Consider the following 19,212-nt stretch of genomic DNA (forward strand, 5'->3'; position numbering starts at 1 on the left):
ATACCCCATACCCCATACCCCATATCCCATACCCCATACCCCATATCCCCATACCCCATATCCCATACCCCATACCCCATACCCCATATCCCCATACCCCATATCCCATACCCCATACCCCATACCCCATACCCATACCCCATACCCCATATCCCATATCCCATACCCCATATCCCATATCCCATACCCCATACACCCATATCCCATACCCCATACCCCATATCCCATATCCCATACCCCATACCCCATATCCCATATCCCATACCCCATACCCCATACCCATACCCCATATCCATATCCCATAACCCATATCCCATATCCCATACCCCATACCCCATATCCCATACCCCATACCCCATATCCCATACCCCATTACCCATACCCCATATCCCATACCCCATATCCCATATCCCATATCCCATATCCCATATCCCATACCCCATACCCCATATCCCATACCCACATACCCCATACCCCCATATCCCATACCCCATATCCCCATATCCCATATCCCATATCCCATACCCCATACCCCATACTCCCATATCCCCATACCCCATATCCCATACCCCATACCCCCATACCCCATACCCCATACCCCCATATCCCATATCCCCATACCCCATATCCCATATCCATACCCCATACCCCATATCCCATACCCCATACCCCATACCCCATACCCCATACCCCATACCCCATAACCCCGTACCCCATATCCCATACCCCATACCCCATACCCCATATCCCATATCCCATACCCCATACCCTGTATCCCACATCCCCTATCCCATGTCCCAGCACAGGGTCACTCAGGCGGCTCCGGGGCGGGTTTATTGGGGGGTTTATGGCTTCAGGGGCCCCCCCGGCCCCACATGGGGGGGGGACAAAGACACTGGGGGGGGACAGACATGGGGGGGACCCCCATGGGGGACCCCAAATACAAACACATTGAGGGGTCCCATAGAGACACATAAGGGGGAGGGCCCATAGACACATATTGGGTCCCCCCCATAGACACATATAAGGGGGACCCCCTTAGACACCCATTGAGAGGGTCCCCCCCCATAGACACACACTGGGGGGGGTCCCCCCCATAGACACATATGGGGGGCTCCCCCCCATAGGCACCCATTGCAGGGGCCCATGGACACCCATTGGGGGGGATCCCCCCGTAAACACACAATGGAAGGGTCCCCCCCCATAGGCACCCATTGAGAGGGCGCCCCCCATAGACACACACTGGGGGGGGGGGCCTCCCCATAGACACCCATTGCAGGGGCCCATGGACACCCATTGGGGGGGATCCCCCCGTAAACACACAATGGAAGGGTCCCCCCCCATAGGCACCCATTGAGAGGGCGCCCCCCATAGACACACACTGGGGGGGGGGGGGCCCCTATTGGCACCCATTGAGAGGGTCCCCCCTATAGACACCCATTGGGGGGACCCCCATAGACAGACAGCTGGGGGAGCCCCATAGACACACATTGGGGGGGGCCCCATGGACACTGGGGTCCCAGATGGGGTTTGGGGTGTCCCCCCCCCCCCCGGAGTTAGGGGTCACAGTGGGGGGGGGCCGGGCCCCCCCATGTCGTGCTGGGGGGGGTCCCCGTATGGCTTCGGTGTTGGGGCCCCCCCGCTCCGGGCTGGAGCCTGTGGGAGAGGTGGGGGGGGTCCAGTATGGACCAGTGCCCCCCCCCAGTATGGACCCCAGTGCCCCCCCCCAGTATGGACCAGTGCCCCCCCCAGTATGGACCCCAGTGCCCCCCCCAGTATGGACTCCAGTGCCCCCCCCAGTATGGACCCCAGTGCCCCCCCAGTATGGACCCCAGTGCCCCCCCCAGTATGGACCCCAGTGCCCCCCCAGTATGGACCCCAGTGCCCCCCCAGTATGGACCAGTGCCCCCCCCAGTATGGACCCCAGTGCCCCCCCCCAGTATGGACCAGTGCCCCCCCAGTATGGACCCCAGTGCCCCCCCAGTATGGACCCCAGTGCCCCCCCCAGTATGGACCCCAGTGCCCCCCCCCAGTATGGACCAGTGCCCCCCCCAGTATGGACCCCAGTGCCCCCCCCCAGTATGGACCCCAGTGCCTCCCAGTATGGACCCCAGTGCCCCCCCAGTATGGACCAGTGCCCCCCCCAGTATGGACCCCAGTGCCTCCCAGTATGGACCCCAGTGCCCCCCCCCAGTATGGACCAGTGCCCGCCCCAGTATGGACCCCAGTGCCCCCCCAGTATGGACCAGTGCCCCCCCCCAGTATGGACCAGTGCCCCCCCAGTATGGACCAGTGCCCCCCCCCATTATGGACCCCAGTGCCTCCCAGTATGGACCCCAGTGCCCCCCCCCAGTATGGACCAGTGCCCCCCCAGTATGGACCCCAGTGCCTCCCAGTATGGATCAGTGGTTCCCAGTCCCCCCCAGCACATCCCAGTTCAAACCAGTCCAAAGCGGCCCGAAACGATACAAACTCATCCAAACCAGTTCAAACCAGTCCAAACCACTCAGAACCAGTTCAAACCACTCAGAACCAGTCCAAACCACTCAGAACCAGTTCAAACCAGTTCAAACCACTCAGAACCAGTCCAAACCACTCAGAACCAGTTCAAACCAGTTCAAACCAGTTCAAACCAGTTCAAACCACTCAGAACCAGTCCAAACCACTCAGAACCAGTTCAAACCAGTTCAAACCACTCAGAACCAGTCCAAACCACTCAGAACCAGTTCAAACCAGTTCAAACCACTCAGAAGCAGTCCAAACCAGTTCAAACCAGTCCAAACCACTCAGAACCAGTCCAAACCAGTTCAAACCAGTCCGTACCAGTTCAGGAGGCCTCTGCCCTGTCCCCGTGCTTGTCCCTCGTGGAGCCCTTCGCCAGCCCCAGCGCCTTCTCCTGCACAGGGACGAGGGCTCAGGGGGCCCATGGGTGCCATTGCCCCCTATGGGTCCCATTGCCCCCCATGGCACCCATGGGTGCTCACCTCCACCAGTGTGTGCCATTGCCCCCTATGGGTCCCATTGCCCCCCATGGCACCCATGGGTGCTCACCTCCACCAGTGTGTGCCATTGCCCCCTATGGGTCCCATTGCCCCCCATGGCACCCATGGGTGCTCACCTCCACCAGTGTGTGCCATTGCCCCCTATGGGTCCCATTGCCCCCCATGGCACCCATGGGTGCTCACCTCCACCAGTGTGTGCCATTGCCCCCTATGGGTCCCATTGCCCCCTATGGGTCCCATTGTCCCCCATGGCACCCATGGGTGCTCACCTCCACCAGTGTGTGCCATTGCCCCCTATGGGTCCCATTGCCCCCTATGGGTCCCATTGCCCCCCATGGCACCCATGGGTGCTCACCTCCACCAGTGTGTGCCATTGCCCCCTATGGGTCCCATTGCCCCCTATGGGTCCCATTGCCCCCCATGGCACCCATGGGTGCTCACCTCCACCAGTGTGTGCCATTGCCCCCTATGGGTCCCATTGTCCCCCATGGCACCCATGGGTGCTCACCTCCACCAGTGTGTGCCATTGCCCCCTATGGGTCCCATTGCCCCCCATGGCACCCATGGGTGCTCACCTCCACCAGTGTGTGCCATTGCCCCCTATGGGTCCCATTGCCCCCCATGGCACCCATGGGTGCTCACCTCCACCAGTGTGTGCCATTGCCCCCTATGGGTCCCATTGTCCCCCATGGCACCCATGGGTGCTCACCTCCACCAGTGTGTGCCATTGCTCCACCGGCTGCCGTGGGTTCTGCAGCATCCGGGCCCAGTGCTCGCGCCCGGCGCCCTCGGCGTCGCTGCCCACGCGGCAGAGCCCGATCACCTCATTGTGCCCTATGCTGGGACCCACAGCGGCGCCCAGTGAGCCCCACGGCGCCCCAGAGCGCCCCCTAGAGCATCCCCAGAGCGCCCCATAGAGCATCCCCAGAGCGCCCCCTAGAGCATCCCCAGAGCGCCCCATAGAGCATCCCCAGAGCGCCCCATAGAGCATCCCCAGAGCGCCCCCTAGAGCATCCCCAGAGCGCCCCATAGAGCCCCCTAGAGCATCCCCAGAGCGCCCCATAGAGCATCCCCAGAGCGCCCCATAGAGCATCCCCAGAGCGCCCCCTAGAGCATCCCCAGAGCGCCCCATAGAGCATCCCCAGAGCGCCCCATAGAGCCCCATAGAGCATCCCCAGAGCGCCCCCTAGAGCATCCCCAGAGCGCCCCATAGAGCCCCATAGAGCATCCCCAGAGCGCCCCCTAGAGCATCCCCAGAGCGCCCCATAGAGCCCCATAGAGCATCCCCAGAGCGCCCCATAGAGCATCCCCAGAGCGCCCCATAGAGCCCCATAGAGCATCCCCATAGAGCATCCCCATAGAGCATCCCCATGGTGCCCCATAGAGCATCCCCATAAAGCATCCCCATAGCGCCCCCTAACCACCCCATACCCACCCCACAGCTCCACATACCCACCCCACAGCTCCCCATACCCACCCCACCGCTCCCCATACCCACCCCATAGCTCCCCATACCCACCCCACAGCTCCCCATACCCACCCCACAGCTCCCCATACCCACCCCACCGCTCCCCATACCCACCCCATAGCTCCCCATATCCACCCCATAGCTCCCCATACCCACCCCATAGCTCCCCATACCCACCCCACAGCTCCCCATACCCATCCCACAGCTCCCCATACCCACCCCACAGCTCCCCATACCCACCCCACAGCTCCCCATACCCACCCCATAGCTCCCCATATCCACCCCATAGCTCCCCATACCCACCCCACCGCTCCCCATACCCACCCCACAGCTCCCCATACCCACCCCACCGCTCCCCATACCCACCCCACAGCTCCCCATACCCACCCCACAGCTCCCCATACCCACCCCACAGCTCCCCATACCCGCCCCACAGCTCCCCATACCCACCCCACCGCTCCCCATACCCACCCCATAGCTCCCCATACCCACCCCACCGCTCCCCATACCCACCCCACCGCTCCCCATACCCACCCCATAGCTCCCCATACCCACCCCACCGCTCCCCATACCCACCCCACAGCTCCCCATACCCACCCCACCGCTCCCCATACCCACCCCATAGCTCCCCATACCCACCCCACAGCTCCCCATACCCACCCCACCGCGCCCCATACCCACCCCACCGCTCCCCATACCCACCCCATAGCTCCCCATACCCACCCCACCGCTCCCCATACCCACCCCATAGCTCCCCATACCCACCCCACAGCTCCCCATACCCACCCCACCGCTCCCCATACCCACCCCATAGCTCCCCATACCCACCCCACCGCGCCCCATACCCACCCCACCGCGCCCCACAAGCGCCCGCAGCGCCCCCGGGCCCGCACCAGTCGTAGTCGAGCACGGCGAGGGTGATGCTGACGTGGTGCACGCTCTCGTGCGAGACGTCGAAGACGAGCGCCTCGTTGTAGCTGGGGTTCAGGGTGTTCCTCTTGATGGACGTCTTGCGCTTCTTGAGCCGCCGGCCCTCGGCCATCAGCGACGCCTTCACGTAGGGGTCTGTGGGGCACAGCCAGAGGGACCCGTAGGGACCAGAGAGCCCATGGAGACCATAGAGACCATAGAGAGAGACCATAGAGACCCATAGAGCCCATAGAGACCATAGAGACCCATAGAGACCATAGAGACCAGAGAGCCCATAGAGACCATAGAGACCATAGAGACCCATAGAGACCATAGAGACCATAGAGACCATAGAGACCCATAGAGCCCATAGAGACCATAGAGACCCATAGAGACCATAGAGACCAGAGAGCCCATAGAGACCATAGAGACCATAGAGACCCATAGAGACCATAGAGACCATAGAGACCATAGAGACCATAGAGACCATAGAGACCCATAGAGACCATAGAGCCCCATAGAGACCATAGAGACCATAGAGACCATAGAGACCATAGAGACCATAGAGACCCATAGAGACCCATAGAGACCATAGAGACCATAGAGACCATAGAGACCCATAGAGACCCATAGAGACCATAGAGACCATAGAGCCCCATAGAGACCATAGAGACCATAGAGACCATAGAGACCATAGAGCCCCATAGAGACCATAGAGACCATAGAGACCCATGGAGACCATAGAGACCCATAGAGACCATAGAGACCATAGAGACCATAGAGACCATAGAGACCCATAGAGACCATAGAGACCCATAGAGACCCATAGAGCCCATAGAGACCCATAGAGACCCATAGAGACCATAGAGACCCATAGAGACCATAGAGACCATAGAGACCCATAGAGACCATAGAGCCCATAGAGACCCATAGAGCCCATAGAGACCATAGAGCCCATAGAGACCATAGAGACCATAGAGACCCATAGAGACCATAGAGACCCATAGAGACCCATAGAGACCCATAGAGACCCATAGAGCCCATAGAGACCATAGAGCCCATAGAGACCCATAGAGACCATAGAGACCCATAGAGACCATAGAGACCCATAGAGACCCATAGAGACCCATAGAGACCCATAGAGACCCATAGAGACCATAGAGCCCATAGAGACCCATAGAGACCATAGAGACCCATAGAGACCATAGAGACCATAGAGACCATAGAGACCCATAGAGACCATAGAGACCCATAGAGACCATAGAGACCCATAGAGACCCATAGAGCCCATAGAGACCCATAGAGCCCATAGAGACCATAGAGCCCATAGAGACCCATAGAGACCCATAGAGACCCATAGAGCCCATAGAGATCATAGAGACCCATAGAGACCATAGAGACCATAGAGACCCATAGAGACCATAGAGACCCATAGAGACCCATAGAGACCCATAGAGACCCATAGAGACCATAGAGACCATAGAGCCCATAGAGACCATAGAGACCCATAGAGACCCATAGAGACCCATAGAGACCCATAGAGCCCATAGAGACCATAGAGCCCATAGAGACCATAGAGACCCATAGAGACCCATAGAGACCCATGGAGACCCATAGAGACCCATGGAGACCATAGAGACCATAGAGCCCATAGAGACCATAGAGACCCATAGAGACCATAGAGACCCATAGAGACCCATAGAGACCCATAGAGAACCATAGAGACCATAGAGACCATAGAGACCATAGAGACCCATAGAGACCATAGAGACCATAGAGACCCATAGAGACCATAGAGACCATAGAGACCATAGAGACCCATAGAGACCATAGAGACCATAGAGACCCATAGAGACCATAGAGACCATAGAGACCATAGAGACCCATAGAGAGCATAGAGACCATAGAGACCCATAGAGACCATAGAGACCATAGAGACCATAGAGACCCATAGAGACCATAGAGACCATAGAGACCCATAGAGACCATAGAGACCATAGAGACCATAGAGACCCATAGAGACCATAGAGACCATAGAGACCATAGAGACCCATAGAGACCATAGAGACCATAGAGACCCATAGAGACCATAGAGACCATAGAGACCATAGAGCCCATAGAGACCCATAGAGACCCATAGAGACCATAGAGACCCATAGAGACCCATAGAGACCATAGAGACCATAGAGACCCTTAGAGACCATAGAGACCATAGAGACCATAGAGACCCATAGAGACCATAGAGACCATAGAGACCCATAGAGACCATAGAGACCATAGAGACCATAGAGCCCATAGAGACCCATAGAGACCATAGAGCCCATAGAGACCCATAGAGCCCATAGAGACCCATAGAGCCCATAGAGACCCATAGAGACCATAGAGACCCATAGAGACCATAGAGACCATAGAGACCCATAGAGCCCATAGAGCCCCATAGAGCCCATAGAGCCCATAGAGCCCATAGAGCCCCATAGAGACCATAGAGACCATAGAGACCCATAGAGACCATAGAGACCATAGAGACCATAGAGACCCATAGAGACCATAGAGACCATAGAGCCCATAGAGCCCATGGAGAGCATAGAGACCCATGGAGACCATAGAGACCATAGAGCCCATAGAGACGATAGAGCCCATAGAGACCATAGAGACCATAGAGCCCCATAGAGACCATAGAGACCCATAGAGACCATAGAGACCATAGAAACCATAGAGCCCCATAGAGACCCATAGAGACCATAGAGACCATAGAGCCCATAGAGACCCATGGAGCCCATAGAGCCCCATAGAGCCCCATAGAGCCCCATAGAGCCCCATAGAGCCCATGGAGAGCCGCAGAGCCCCATGCCCACCCCGCTGCCCCCAGGAGCCTGACCCGAGAGGCCGGTGAGGTCCATGGCGCGCAGGTTGGCGGCGCGGATGATGGTGACCGTGAGGCGCCCGGCGGTGGGGAGGTAGCACAGGGAGAAGTTGAGCTCGCCCAGGTCAGCCTTCTCCTGGGAACGGGATAGAGGGAAGGTGGGGTGGGGGGTATGGGGGGTACAGGGTATGGGGTATGGGGTATGGGGTATGGGATATGGGATATGGGGTATGGGATATGGGGTATGGGATATGGGATATGGGGTATGGGATATGGGGTATGGGGTATGGGGTATGGGGTATGGGGTATGGGATATGGGGTATGGGATATGGGATATGGGGTATGGGGTATGGGATATGGGGTATGGGGTATGGGGTATGGGATATGGGGTATGGGGTATGGGATATGGGGTATGGGGTATGGGATATGGGGTATGGGGTATGGGGTATGGGATATGGGGTATGGGGTATGGGGTATGGGGTATGGGGTATGGGATATGGGGTATGGGGTATGGGGTATGGGATATGGGGTATGGGGTATGGGGTATGGGATATGGGATATGGGATATGGGGTATGGGGTATGGGGTATGGGATATGGGGTATGGGGTATGGGGTATGGGATATGGGGTATGGGGTATGGGGTATGGGGTATGGGGTATGGGGTATGGGATATGGGGTATGGGGTATGGGGTATGGGATATGGGGTATGGGGTATGGGGTATGGGGTATGGGGTATGGGATATGGGGTATGGGGTATGGGGTATGGGGTATGGGGTATGGGGTATGGGATATGGGGTATGGGGTATGGGGTATGGGGTATGGGGTATGGGATATGGGGTATGGGATATGGGGTATGGGGTATGGGGTATGGGGTATGGGGTATGGGGTATGGGGTATGGGATATGGGGTATGGGGTATGGGGTATGGGATATGGGGTATGGGGTATGGGGTATGGGGTATGGGGTATGGGGTATGGGATATGGGGTATGGGGTATGGGGTATGGGGTATGGGGTATGGAGTATGGGATATGGGATATGGGGTATGGGGTATGGGGTATGGGGTATGGGGTATGGGGTATGGGATATTGGGTATGGGATATGGGGTATGGGGTATGGGATATGGGATATGGGATATGGGATATGGGGTATGGGGTATGGGGTATGGGGTATGGGATATGGGGTATGGGATATGGGATATGGGATATGGGATATGGGATATGGGATATGGGATATGGGGTATGGGGTATGGGGTATGGGGTATGGGATATGGGGTATGGGATATGGGATATGGGATATGGGATATGGGATATGGGGTATGGGGTATGGGGTATGGGGTATGGGGTATGGGATATGGGGTATGGGATATGGGATATGGGATATGGGGTATGGGGTATGGGGTATGGGGTATGGGATATGGGGTATGGGATATGGGATATGGGATATGGGATATGGGGTATGGGGTATGGGGTATGGGGTATGGGATATGGGGTATGGGGTATGGGGTATGGGATATGAGATATGGGATATGGGGTATGGGGTATGGGGTATGGGGTATGGGGTATGGGGTATGGGGTATGGGATATGGGGTATGGGATATGGGGTATGGGATATGGGATATGGGGTATGGGGTATGGGGTATGGGATATGGGATATGGGGTATGGGGTATGGGATATGGGATATGGGATATGGGATATGGGGTATGGGGTATGGGGTATGGGATATGGGGTATGGGGTATGGGATATGGGATATGGGGTATGGGATATGGGATATGGGATATGGGATATGGGGTATGGGGTATGGGGTATGGGGTATGGGGTATGGGATATGGGGTATGGGATATGGGATATGGGGTATGGGATATGGGATATGGGATATGGGATATGGGGTATGGGGTATGGGATATGGGATATGGGGTATGGGATATGGGATATGGGGTATGGGATATGGGGTATGGGATATGGGATATGGGGTATGGGGTATGGGGTATGGGATATGGGGTATGGGGTATGGGGTATGGGATATGGGGTATGGGGTATGGGATATGGGGTATGGGGTATGGGGTATGGGGTATGGGGTATGGGGTATGGGGGTCAGGTTGAGGAGCAGATGAAGCTGCTGCCGAAGACGCTGATGAAGACCTTGGTGAAGGCATCGAGGAAGCTGGTGATGAAGATGCTGCAGCTCTTGGTGAAGGTGGTGCTGGCGATGGGCTGCTTGAAGGGATGAAGGTGATGGTGATGAAGGTGATGGTGATGAGGGTGATGGTGATGAGGGTGACGGTGATGAGGGTGATGGTGATGAAGGTGATGGTGATGAGGGTGATGGTGATGAGGGTGACGGTGATGAGGGTGACGGTGATGAGGGTGACGGTGATGAGGGTGACGGTGATGAGGGTGACGGTGATGAGGGTGATGGTGATGAAGGTGATGGTGATGAGGGTGATGGTGATGAGGGTGATGGTGATGAGGGTGATGGTGATGAGGGTGATGGTGATGAGGGTGATGGTGATGAGGGTGATGGTGATGAGGGTGACGGTGATGAGGGTGATGGTGATGAGGGTGATGGTGATGAGGGTGACGGTGATGAGGGTGACGGTGATGAGGGTGACGGTGATGAGGGTGACGGTGATGAAGGTGACGGTGATGAGGGTGATGGTGATGAAGGTGATGGTGATGAAGGTGATGGTGATGAGGGTGACGGTGATGAGGGTGACGGTGATGAGGGTGACGGTGATGAAGGTGATGGTGATGAGGGTGATGGTGATGAGGGTGATGGTGATGAGGGTGACGGTGATGAGGGTGACGGTGATGAGGCTGACGGTGATGAGGGTGACGGTGATGAGGGTGATGGTGATGAAGGTGATGGTGATGAAGGTGATGGTGATGAGGGTGATGGTGATGAGGGTGATGGTGATGAGGGTGATGGTGATGAGGGTGATGGTGATGAAGGTGATGGTGATGAAGGTGATGGTGATGAGGGTGATGGTGATGAGGGTGATGGTGATGAGGGTGATGGTGATGAGGGTGATGGTGATGAGGGTGATGGTGATGAAGGTGATGGTGATGAAGGTGATGGTGATGAAGGTGATGGTGATGAGGCTGATGGTGATGAGGGTGATGGTGATGAGGGTGATGGTGATGAGGGTGATGGTGATGAAGGTGATGGTGATGAGGGTGATGGTGATGAGGGTGATGGTGATGAGGGTGATGGTGATGAAGGTGATGGTGATGAGGGTGATGGTGATGAGGGTGATGGTGATGAAGGTGATGGTGATGAGGGTGATGGTGATGAGGGTGATGGTGATGAGGGTGATGGTGATGAGGGTGATGGTGATGAAGGTGATGGTGATGAGGGTGATGGTGATGAGGGTGATGGTGATGAAGGTGATGGTGATGAGGGTGCTGGTGATGAGGGTGATGGTGATGAGGGTGATGGTGATGAGGGTGATGGTGATGAAGGTGATGGTGATGAGGGTGATGGTGATGAGGGTGATGGTGATGAAGGTGATGGTGATGAGGGTGATGGTGATGAGGGTGATGGTGATGAGGGTGATGGTGATGAGGGTGATGGTGATGAGGGTGCTGGAGGAGCCAATGAAGACACAGAGGGAGCTGGAGATGAGGGTGGTGATGACGCAGGTGAAGATGGGAAGCTGTTGGTGACGTTGACGCGGTTGATGCTGGTGAAGCTCCTGCTGAAGCTGTTGGTGATGATGATGATGAAGCTGTGGGTGACACTGATGAAGCTCTTGGTGATGTTGATGCTGTTGGTGATGATGTTGGTGATGCTGTTGGTGATGTTGGTGATGCTGTTGGTGATGATGACGCTGTTGATGCTGATGCTGCTGTTGGTGATGATGATGATGGTGTTGGTGATGATGATGATGGTGTTGGTGATGCTGATGCTGCTGTTGGTGATGTTGGTGATGATGATGATGATGTTGGTGATGTTGATGACGCTGTTGGTGATGTTGGTGATGATGATGATGGTGTTGGTGATGTTGGTGATGATGGTGATGATGTTGGTGATGATGACGCTGTTGATGCTGATGCTGCTGTTGGTGATGTTGGTGATGATGATGATGATGTTGATGACGCTGTTGGTGATGTTGGTGATGATGATGATGATGTTGATGACGCTGTTGGTGATGTTGGTGATGATGTTGGTGATGATGACGCTGTTGATGCTGATGCTGCTGTTGGTGATGATGACGCTGTTGATGTTGATGACGCTGTTGGTGATGATGACGCTGTTGATGCTGATGCTGCTGTTGGTGATGTTGGTGATGATGATGATGATGTTGATGACGCTGTTGGTGATGTTGGTGATGATGACGCTGTTGATGCTGATGACGCTGTTGGTGATGATGACGCTGTTGATGCTGATGACGCTGTTGGTGATGTTGGTGATGATGTTGGTGATGATGACGCTGTTGATGCTGATGCTGCTGTTGGTGCTGGTGGTGATGATGATGATGATGTTGATGACGCTGTTGGTGATGATGACGCTGTTGATGCTGATGCTGCTGTTGGTGATGTTGGTGATGATGTTGGTGATGATGACGCTGTTGGTGATGTTGGTGATGATGATGATGATGTTGATGACGCTGTTGGTGATGTTGGTGACGCTGTTGATGTTGATGACGCTGTTGGTGATGTTGGTGATGATGATGATGTTGATGACGCTGTTGGTGATGATGACGCTGTTGATGTTGATGACGCTGTTGATGTTGATGACGCTGTTGATGCTGATGCTGCTGTTGGTGCTGGTGGTGACGATGGCGCCGCCGCCGCTCCCCGCTCCGCCCTCACCGCTCCCCCCTCCACGATGTCCCTCCAGACGGGCGCCTCGGCGCCGCTCTCGGCCGCCTCCAGCAGGTTCTCCAGCACCACGCGCCCCACCAGCTCGTGCCGCCCGAAGCGCTCGAAGTCGTAGACGCCGAAGTGGAGGCGCCGGGCCGGGAGCTCGCCGAAGGGCACGGCGAACGTGAAGGTCTCGTCGAAGACGGGCTCCCGCGTGCGCCGGTGCACCTTGGTCTGGAAGCGGCGCTTGCGGTCGGGCAGGAGGTGGATGCGCACGTAGGGGTCCCCCCCGGCCAGCCCGCGGGGGCCCTTGGGGGGCAGTTGGGTGGCGCGGAGCACGCGCACCACCAGCTGCTGCGAGCCGAAGGCGTAGCGCAGCGCCACGCACAGCCGGCCCCGGCCACCGGCACCGCCGCCACCACCGCCGGCACCGCCGGGGGGTGCAGGGAGCAGGGGGGAGCTGCAGGGGGCGCTGGTGGCCACCGAGGCGCCCGAGGCGGGGATGGGCAGGGAGGAGGAGGAGGAGGAGGCGGCGCCGTAGAGCTCGGGTTGGATCTGGCCCAAGAGGGGAGCGGGGGGGTCCTCGGAGGAGCTGGGGGGAGAGGGGGCTCTGAAGAACAGGAACCACACATCCATACCCCATACCCCATACCCCATACCCCATACCCCATACCCCATACCCCATATCCCATACCCCATATCCCATACCCCATATCCCATATCCCATACCCCATATCCCATATCCCATACCCCATACCCCATACCCCATACCCCATACCCCATACCCCATACCCCATATCCCATATCCCATACCCCATACCCCATACCCCATATCCCATACCCCATCTCCCATACCCCATACCCCATATCCCATACCCCATATCCCATACCCCATACCCCATACCCCATCTCCCATACCCCATACCCCATATCCCATACCCCATACCCCCTACCCCATCTCCCATACCCCATACCCCATATCCCATACCCCATACCCCCTACCCCATCTCCCATACCCCATACCCCATATCCCATACCCCATACCCCATACCCCATATCCCATACCCCATATCCCATACCCCATACCCCATCTCCCATACCCCATACCCCCTACCCCATCTCCCATACCCCATACCCCATATCCCATACCCCATACCCCCTACCCCATCTCCCATACCCCATACCCCATATCCCATACCCCATACCCCATACCCCATATCCCATATCCCATACCCCATACCCCATCTCCCATACCCCATACCCCATATCCCATACCCCATACCCCATACCCCATCTCCCATACCCCATACCCCATATCCCATACCCCATACCCCATACCCCATATCCCATATCCCATACCCCATACCCCATCTCCCATACCCCATACCCCATACCCCATACCCCATACCCCATCTCCCATACCCCATATCCCATACCCCATACCCCATACCCCATACCCCATATCCCATATCCCATATCCCATATCCCATACCCCATACCCCATATCCCATATCCCATATCCCATATCCCATACCCCATACCCCATCTCCCATACCCCATACCCCATATCCCATATCCCATATCCCATACCCCATACCCCATATCCCATACCCCATACCGCATACCCCATACCCCATATCCCATATCCCATATCCCATACCCCATACCCCATATCCCATATCCCATACCCCATACCCCATATCCCATACCCCATACCCCATATCCCATATCCCATATCCCATACCCCATACCCCATCTCCCATACCCCATACCCCATATCCCATATCCCATATCCCATACCCCATACCCCATCTCCCATACCCCATACCCCATATCCCATATCCCATATCCCATACCCCATACCCCATATCCCATACCCCATACCGCATATCCCATACCCCATACCCCATACCCCATATCCCATACCCCATACCTCATACCCCATATCCCATACCCCATATCCCATACCCCATACCCCATACCCCATACCCCATACCCCATATCCCATACCCCATACCCCATACCCCATACCCCATACCCCATATCCCATACCCCATATCCCATACCCCATACCCCATACCCCATACCCCATACCCCATATCCCATATCCCATACCCCATACCCCATACCCCATATCCCATATCCCATACCCCATACCCCATACCCCATATCCCATACCCCATACCCCATACCCCATACCCCATATCCCATACCCCATATCCCATACCCCATACCCCATACCCCCCATCCCCCCCATCCCCCCCCCCATCCCCATGTACCTTCCGGCCACCCCCACCTGCACCGAGGTGGCCCTGCTCATTGTCCCCAGCGCCGTCCCCTCTCCCCCTCCATCCTGGGCTACCCCGGGGGGGGGTCCCTGCCCCGGGGGGAGCCCCCCTATGGGGCACGGCCCCATATCCAAGTAGCAGCGTTCGGGTTGCGCGGGGGGGGGGGGGTCAGCGCCTTGCTCCCCTCTTTCATAGAGGGGGTCCCCAAAGAGGCCCCCCCCGATGTGGGGGGGCTCCTTGCGGGGGGGGCCCCCCCCGGAGCCCTCTTTATGGCGCCAGGGCACCCAGCAGAGCTTCCAGGACACGAAGAGGGAGACCCCCAAGAGCACCAGGCCACAGAAGGTGACGATGACCGAGAGGAGGCTCACCGAGACCTCTGCAATGCAAGGGGGGGGCTACAGATGGGGGGGCCCTAGAGATGGGGGGGCCCTAGAGATGGGGGGGGCCCCTAGAGATGGGGGGCCCCTAGAGATGGGGGGGGCCCCTAGAGATGGGGGGGGCCCCTAGAGATGGGGGGGCCCCTAGAGATGGGGGGGGCCCCTAGAGATGGGGGGGCCCCTAGAGATGGGGGGGGTCCCTTAATGGGGAGGGAGGGGGGGAAAAGGTACCCAGGGGTCACCAAAGGCCACCCAAGGAGCCCATGGGGGGGTCCCCATCCCCTGCGGGTCCCGACTGTAGGGGTCCCAGGGGAGGTCAATGAAGGGGGTGCAGAGGGATCCATAGGGGTCAATGGGGGTTCCATAGGAGTCAATGGGGGTCCATAGGTGTCAATGGGGGTCCATGGGTGTCAATGGGGTCCATAGGTGTCAACGGGGGTCCATGGGTGTCAATGGGGGTCCATGGGTGTCAATGGGGGCCCATAGGTGTCAATGGGGGTCCATGGGTGTCAATGGGGGTCCATAGGAGTCAATGGGGGCCCATGGGTGTCAATGGGGGTCCATAGGTGTCAATGGGGGGTCCATGGGTGTCAATGGGGGTCCATAGGTGTCAATGGGGGTCCATGGGTGTCAATGGGGGCCCATAGGTGTCAATGGGGGCCCATAGGAGTCAATGGGGGTCCATAGGAGTCAATGGGGGCCTATAGGTGTCAACGGGGGTCCATGGGTGTCAATGGGGGTCCATAGGTGTCAATGGGGGTCCATGGGTGTCAATGGGGGCCAATAGGTGTCAATGGGGGCCCATAGGAGTCAATGGGGGTCCATGGGTGTCAATGGGGGTCCATGGGTGTCAACGGGGGTCCATGGGTGTCAATGGGGGTCCATAGGAGTCAACGGGGGCCCATGGGTGTCAATGGGGGCCCATAGGTGTCAATGGGGGTCCATGGGTGTCAACGGGGGTCCATGGGTGTCAATGGGGGTCCATAGGTGTCAACGGGGGTCCATGGGTGTCAATGGGGGTCCATAGGAGTCAACGGGGGCCCATGGGTGTCAATGGGGGTCCATAGGTGTCAACGGGGGTCCATGGGTGTCAATGGGGGTCCATAGGAGTCAATGGGGGCCCATAGGTGTCAATGGGGGTCCATGGGTGTCAATGGGGGTCCATAGGTGTCAACGGGGGTCCATAGGTGTCAGTGGGGGCCCATGGGTGTCAATGGGGGTCCATAGGAGTCAATGGGGGCCCATAGGTGTCAATGGGGGTCCATGGGTGTCAACGGGGGTCCATGGGTGTCAATGGGGGTCCATAGGTGTCAATGGGGGCCCATAGGTGTCAATGGGGGTCCATGGGTGTCAATGGGGGTCCATAGGAGTCAACGGGGGCCCATAGGTGTCAATGGGGGTCCATGGGTGTCAATGGGGGTCCATAGGTGTCAATGGGGGTTCATGGGTGTCAATGGGGGTCCATAGGAGTCAACGGGGGTCCATGGGTGTCAATGGGGGTCCATAGGAGTCAACGGGGGCCCATGGGTGTCAATGGGGGTCCATAGGTGTCAACGGGGGTCCATGGGTGTCAATGGGGGTCCATAGGAGTCAATGGGGGCCCATGGGTGTCAATGGGGGCCCATAGGAGTCAATGGGGGCCCATGGGTGTCAATGGGGGTCCATAGGAGTCAACGGGGGCCCATAGGTGTCAATGGGGGTCCATAGGTGTCAATGGGGGTCCATGGGTGTCAATGGGGGTCCATAGGAGTCAATGGGGGTCCATGGGTGTCAATGGGGGTCCATAGGAGTCAATGGGGGTCCATGGGTGTCAATGGGGGCCCATAGGTGTCAACGGGGGTCCATGGGTGTCAATGGGGGTCCATAGGAGTCAATGGGGGTCCATGGGTGTCAATGGCGGTCCATAGGAGTCAATGGGGGCCCATAGGAGTCAATGGGGGCCCATGGGTGTCAATGGGGTCCATGGGTGTCAATGGGGGTCCATAGGAGTCAATGGGGGTCCATGGGTGTCAATGGGGGCCCATAGGAGTCAATGGGGGCCCATGGGTGTCAATGGGGTCCATAGGAGTCAATGGGGGCCCATAGGAGTCAATGGGGGCCCATGGGTGTCAATGGGGGTCCATAGGAGTCAACGGGGGCCCATAGGTGTCAATGGGGGCCCATGGGTGTCAATGGGGGTCCATAGGTGTCAATGGGGGTCCATGGGTGTCAATGGGGGTCCATAGGAGTCAATGGGGGTCCATGGGTGTCAATGGGGGTCCATAGGAGTCAATGGGGGTCCATAGGAGTCAATGGGGGTCCATGGGTGTCAATGGGGGTCCATAGGAGTCAATGGGGGTCCATGGGTGTCAATGGGGGTCCATAGGAGTCAATGGGGGTCCATAGGAGTCAATGGGGGTCCATGGGTGTCAATGGGGGTCCATAGGTGTCAATGGGGGCCCATGGGTGTCAATGGGGTCCATGGGTGTCAATGGGGTCCATAGGAGTCAATGGGGGCCCATAGGAGTCAATGGGGGCCCATGGGTGTCAATGGGGTCCATAGGAGTCAATGGGGGCCCATAGGAGTCAATGGGGGTCCATGGGTGTCAATGGGGTCCATAGGAGTCAATGGGGGCCCATAGGTGTCAATGGGGGTCCATGGGTGTCAATGGGGTCCATAGGAGTCAATGGGGGCCCATAGGTGTCAATGGGGGTCCATAGGAGTCAACGGGGGCCCATGGGTGTCAATGGGGGTCCATAGGAGTCAATGGGGGTCCATGGGTGTCAATGGGGGTCCATAGGAGTCAATGGGGGCCCATGGGTGTCAATGGGGGCCCATAGGAGTCAATGGGGGCCCATGGGTGTCAATGGGGGTCCATGGGTGTCAATGGGGGCCCATAGGTGTCAATGGGGGCCCATAGGTGTCAATGGGGGTCCATGGGTGTCAATGGGGGCCCATAGGTGTCAATGGGGGTCCATGGGTGTCAATGGGGGCCCATGGGTGTCAATGGGGTCCATGGGTGTCAATGGGGGTCCATGGGTGTCAATGGGGGCCCATAGGTGTCAATGGGGGTCCATGGGTGTCAATGGGGTCCATGGGTGTCAATGGGGTCCATGGGTGTCAATGGGGCCCAGCCCTGACCGTGCTGCGGGGGGGGGTGCCCGCGCTGTCTCAGGATGTCGCTGAACTCCAGGCAGGTCTCGGGGGGGGGCCGGGCGCGGGGGGGCGCGAAGCAGAGCTCGTGCACGAGGCCCAGGGCCCGGCGGCAGACGTCGTCCTCCACGTCCCCGGACATGGCCCTGGGGGCAACGGGGCCTCAATGGGGCCTCAATGGGGCTTCAGTGGGGCCTCAATGGGGACTCAATGGGGACTCAATGGGGCCTCAATGGGGCTTCAATGGGGCCTCAATGGGGCTTCAATGGGGCCTCAATGGGGCTTCAGTGGGGCCTCAATGGGGCTTCAATGGGGCTTCAATAGGGACTCAATGGGGCTTCAATGGGGCCTCAATGGGGCTTCAATGG

General features: G+C 57.7%; 1 protein-coding gene across 1 annotated transcript; it reads right to left on the reverse strand.

The window, feature by feature from the left end:
- Positions 1-1,563: 1,563 nt before the first annotated feature.
- Positions 1,564-18,986, reverse strand: SYT3 (synaptotagmin 3; the record flags this gene model as incomplete). The annotated part of the gene is made up of 7 exons (XM_080639932.1): positions 1,564-1,656; positions 3,712-3,841; positions 5,364-5,535; positions 8,258-8,378; positions 13,056-13,638; positions 15,326-15,710; positions 18,833-18,986. The coding sequence occupies 7 exons, from the start codon at positions 18,984-18,986 to the stop codon at positions 1,564-1,566; spliced, it is 1,638 nt and encodes a 545-aa protein (XP_080496058.1).
- Between the last annotated feature and the right edge of the window lie 226 nt (positions 18,987-19,212).

Source organism: Psittacula echo (genome assembly GCF_963264785.1).
Source record: "Psittacula echo genome assembly, contig: SCAFFOLD_129, whole genome shotgun sequence".
Taxonomy (NCBI): domain Eukaryota; kingdom Metazoa; phylum Chordata; class Aves; order Psittaciformes; family Psittacidae; genus Psittacula; species Psittacula echo.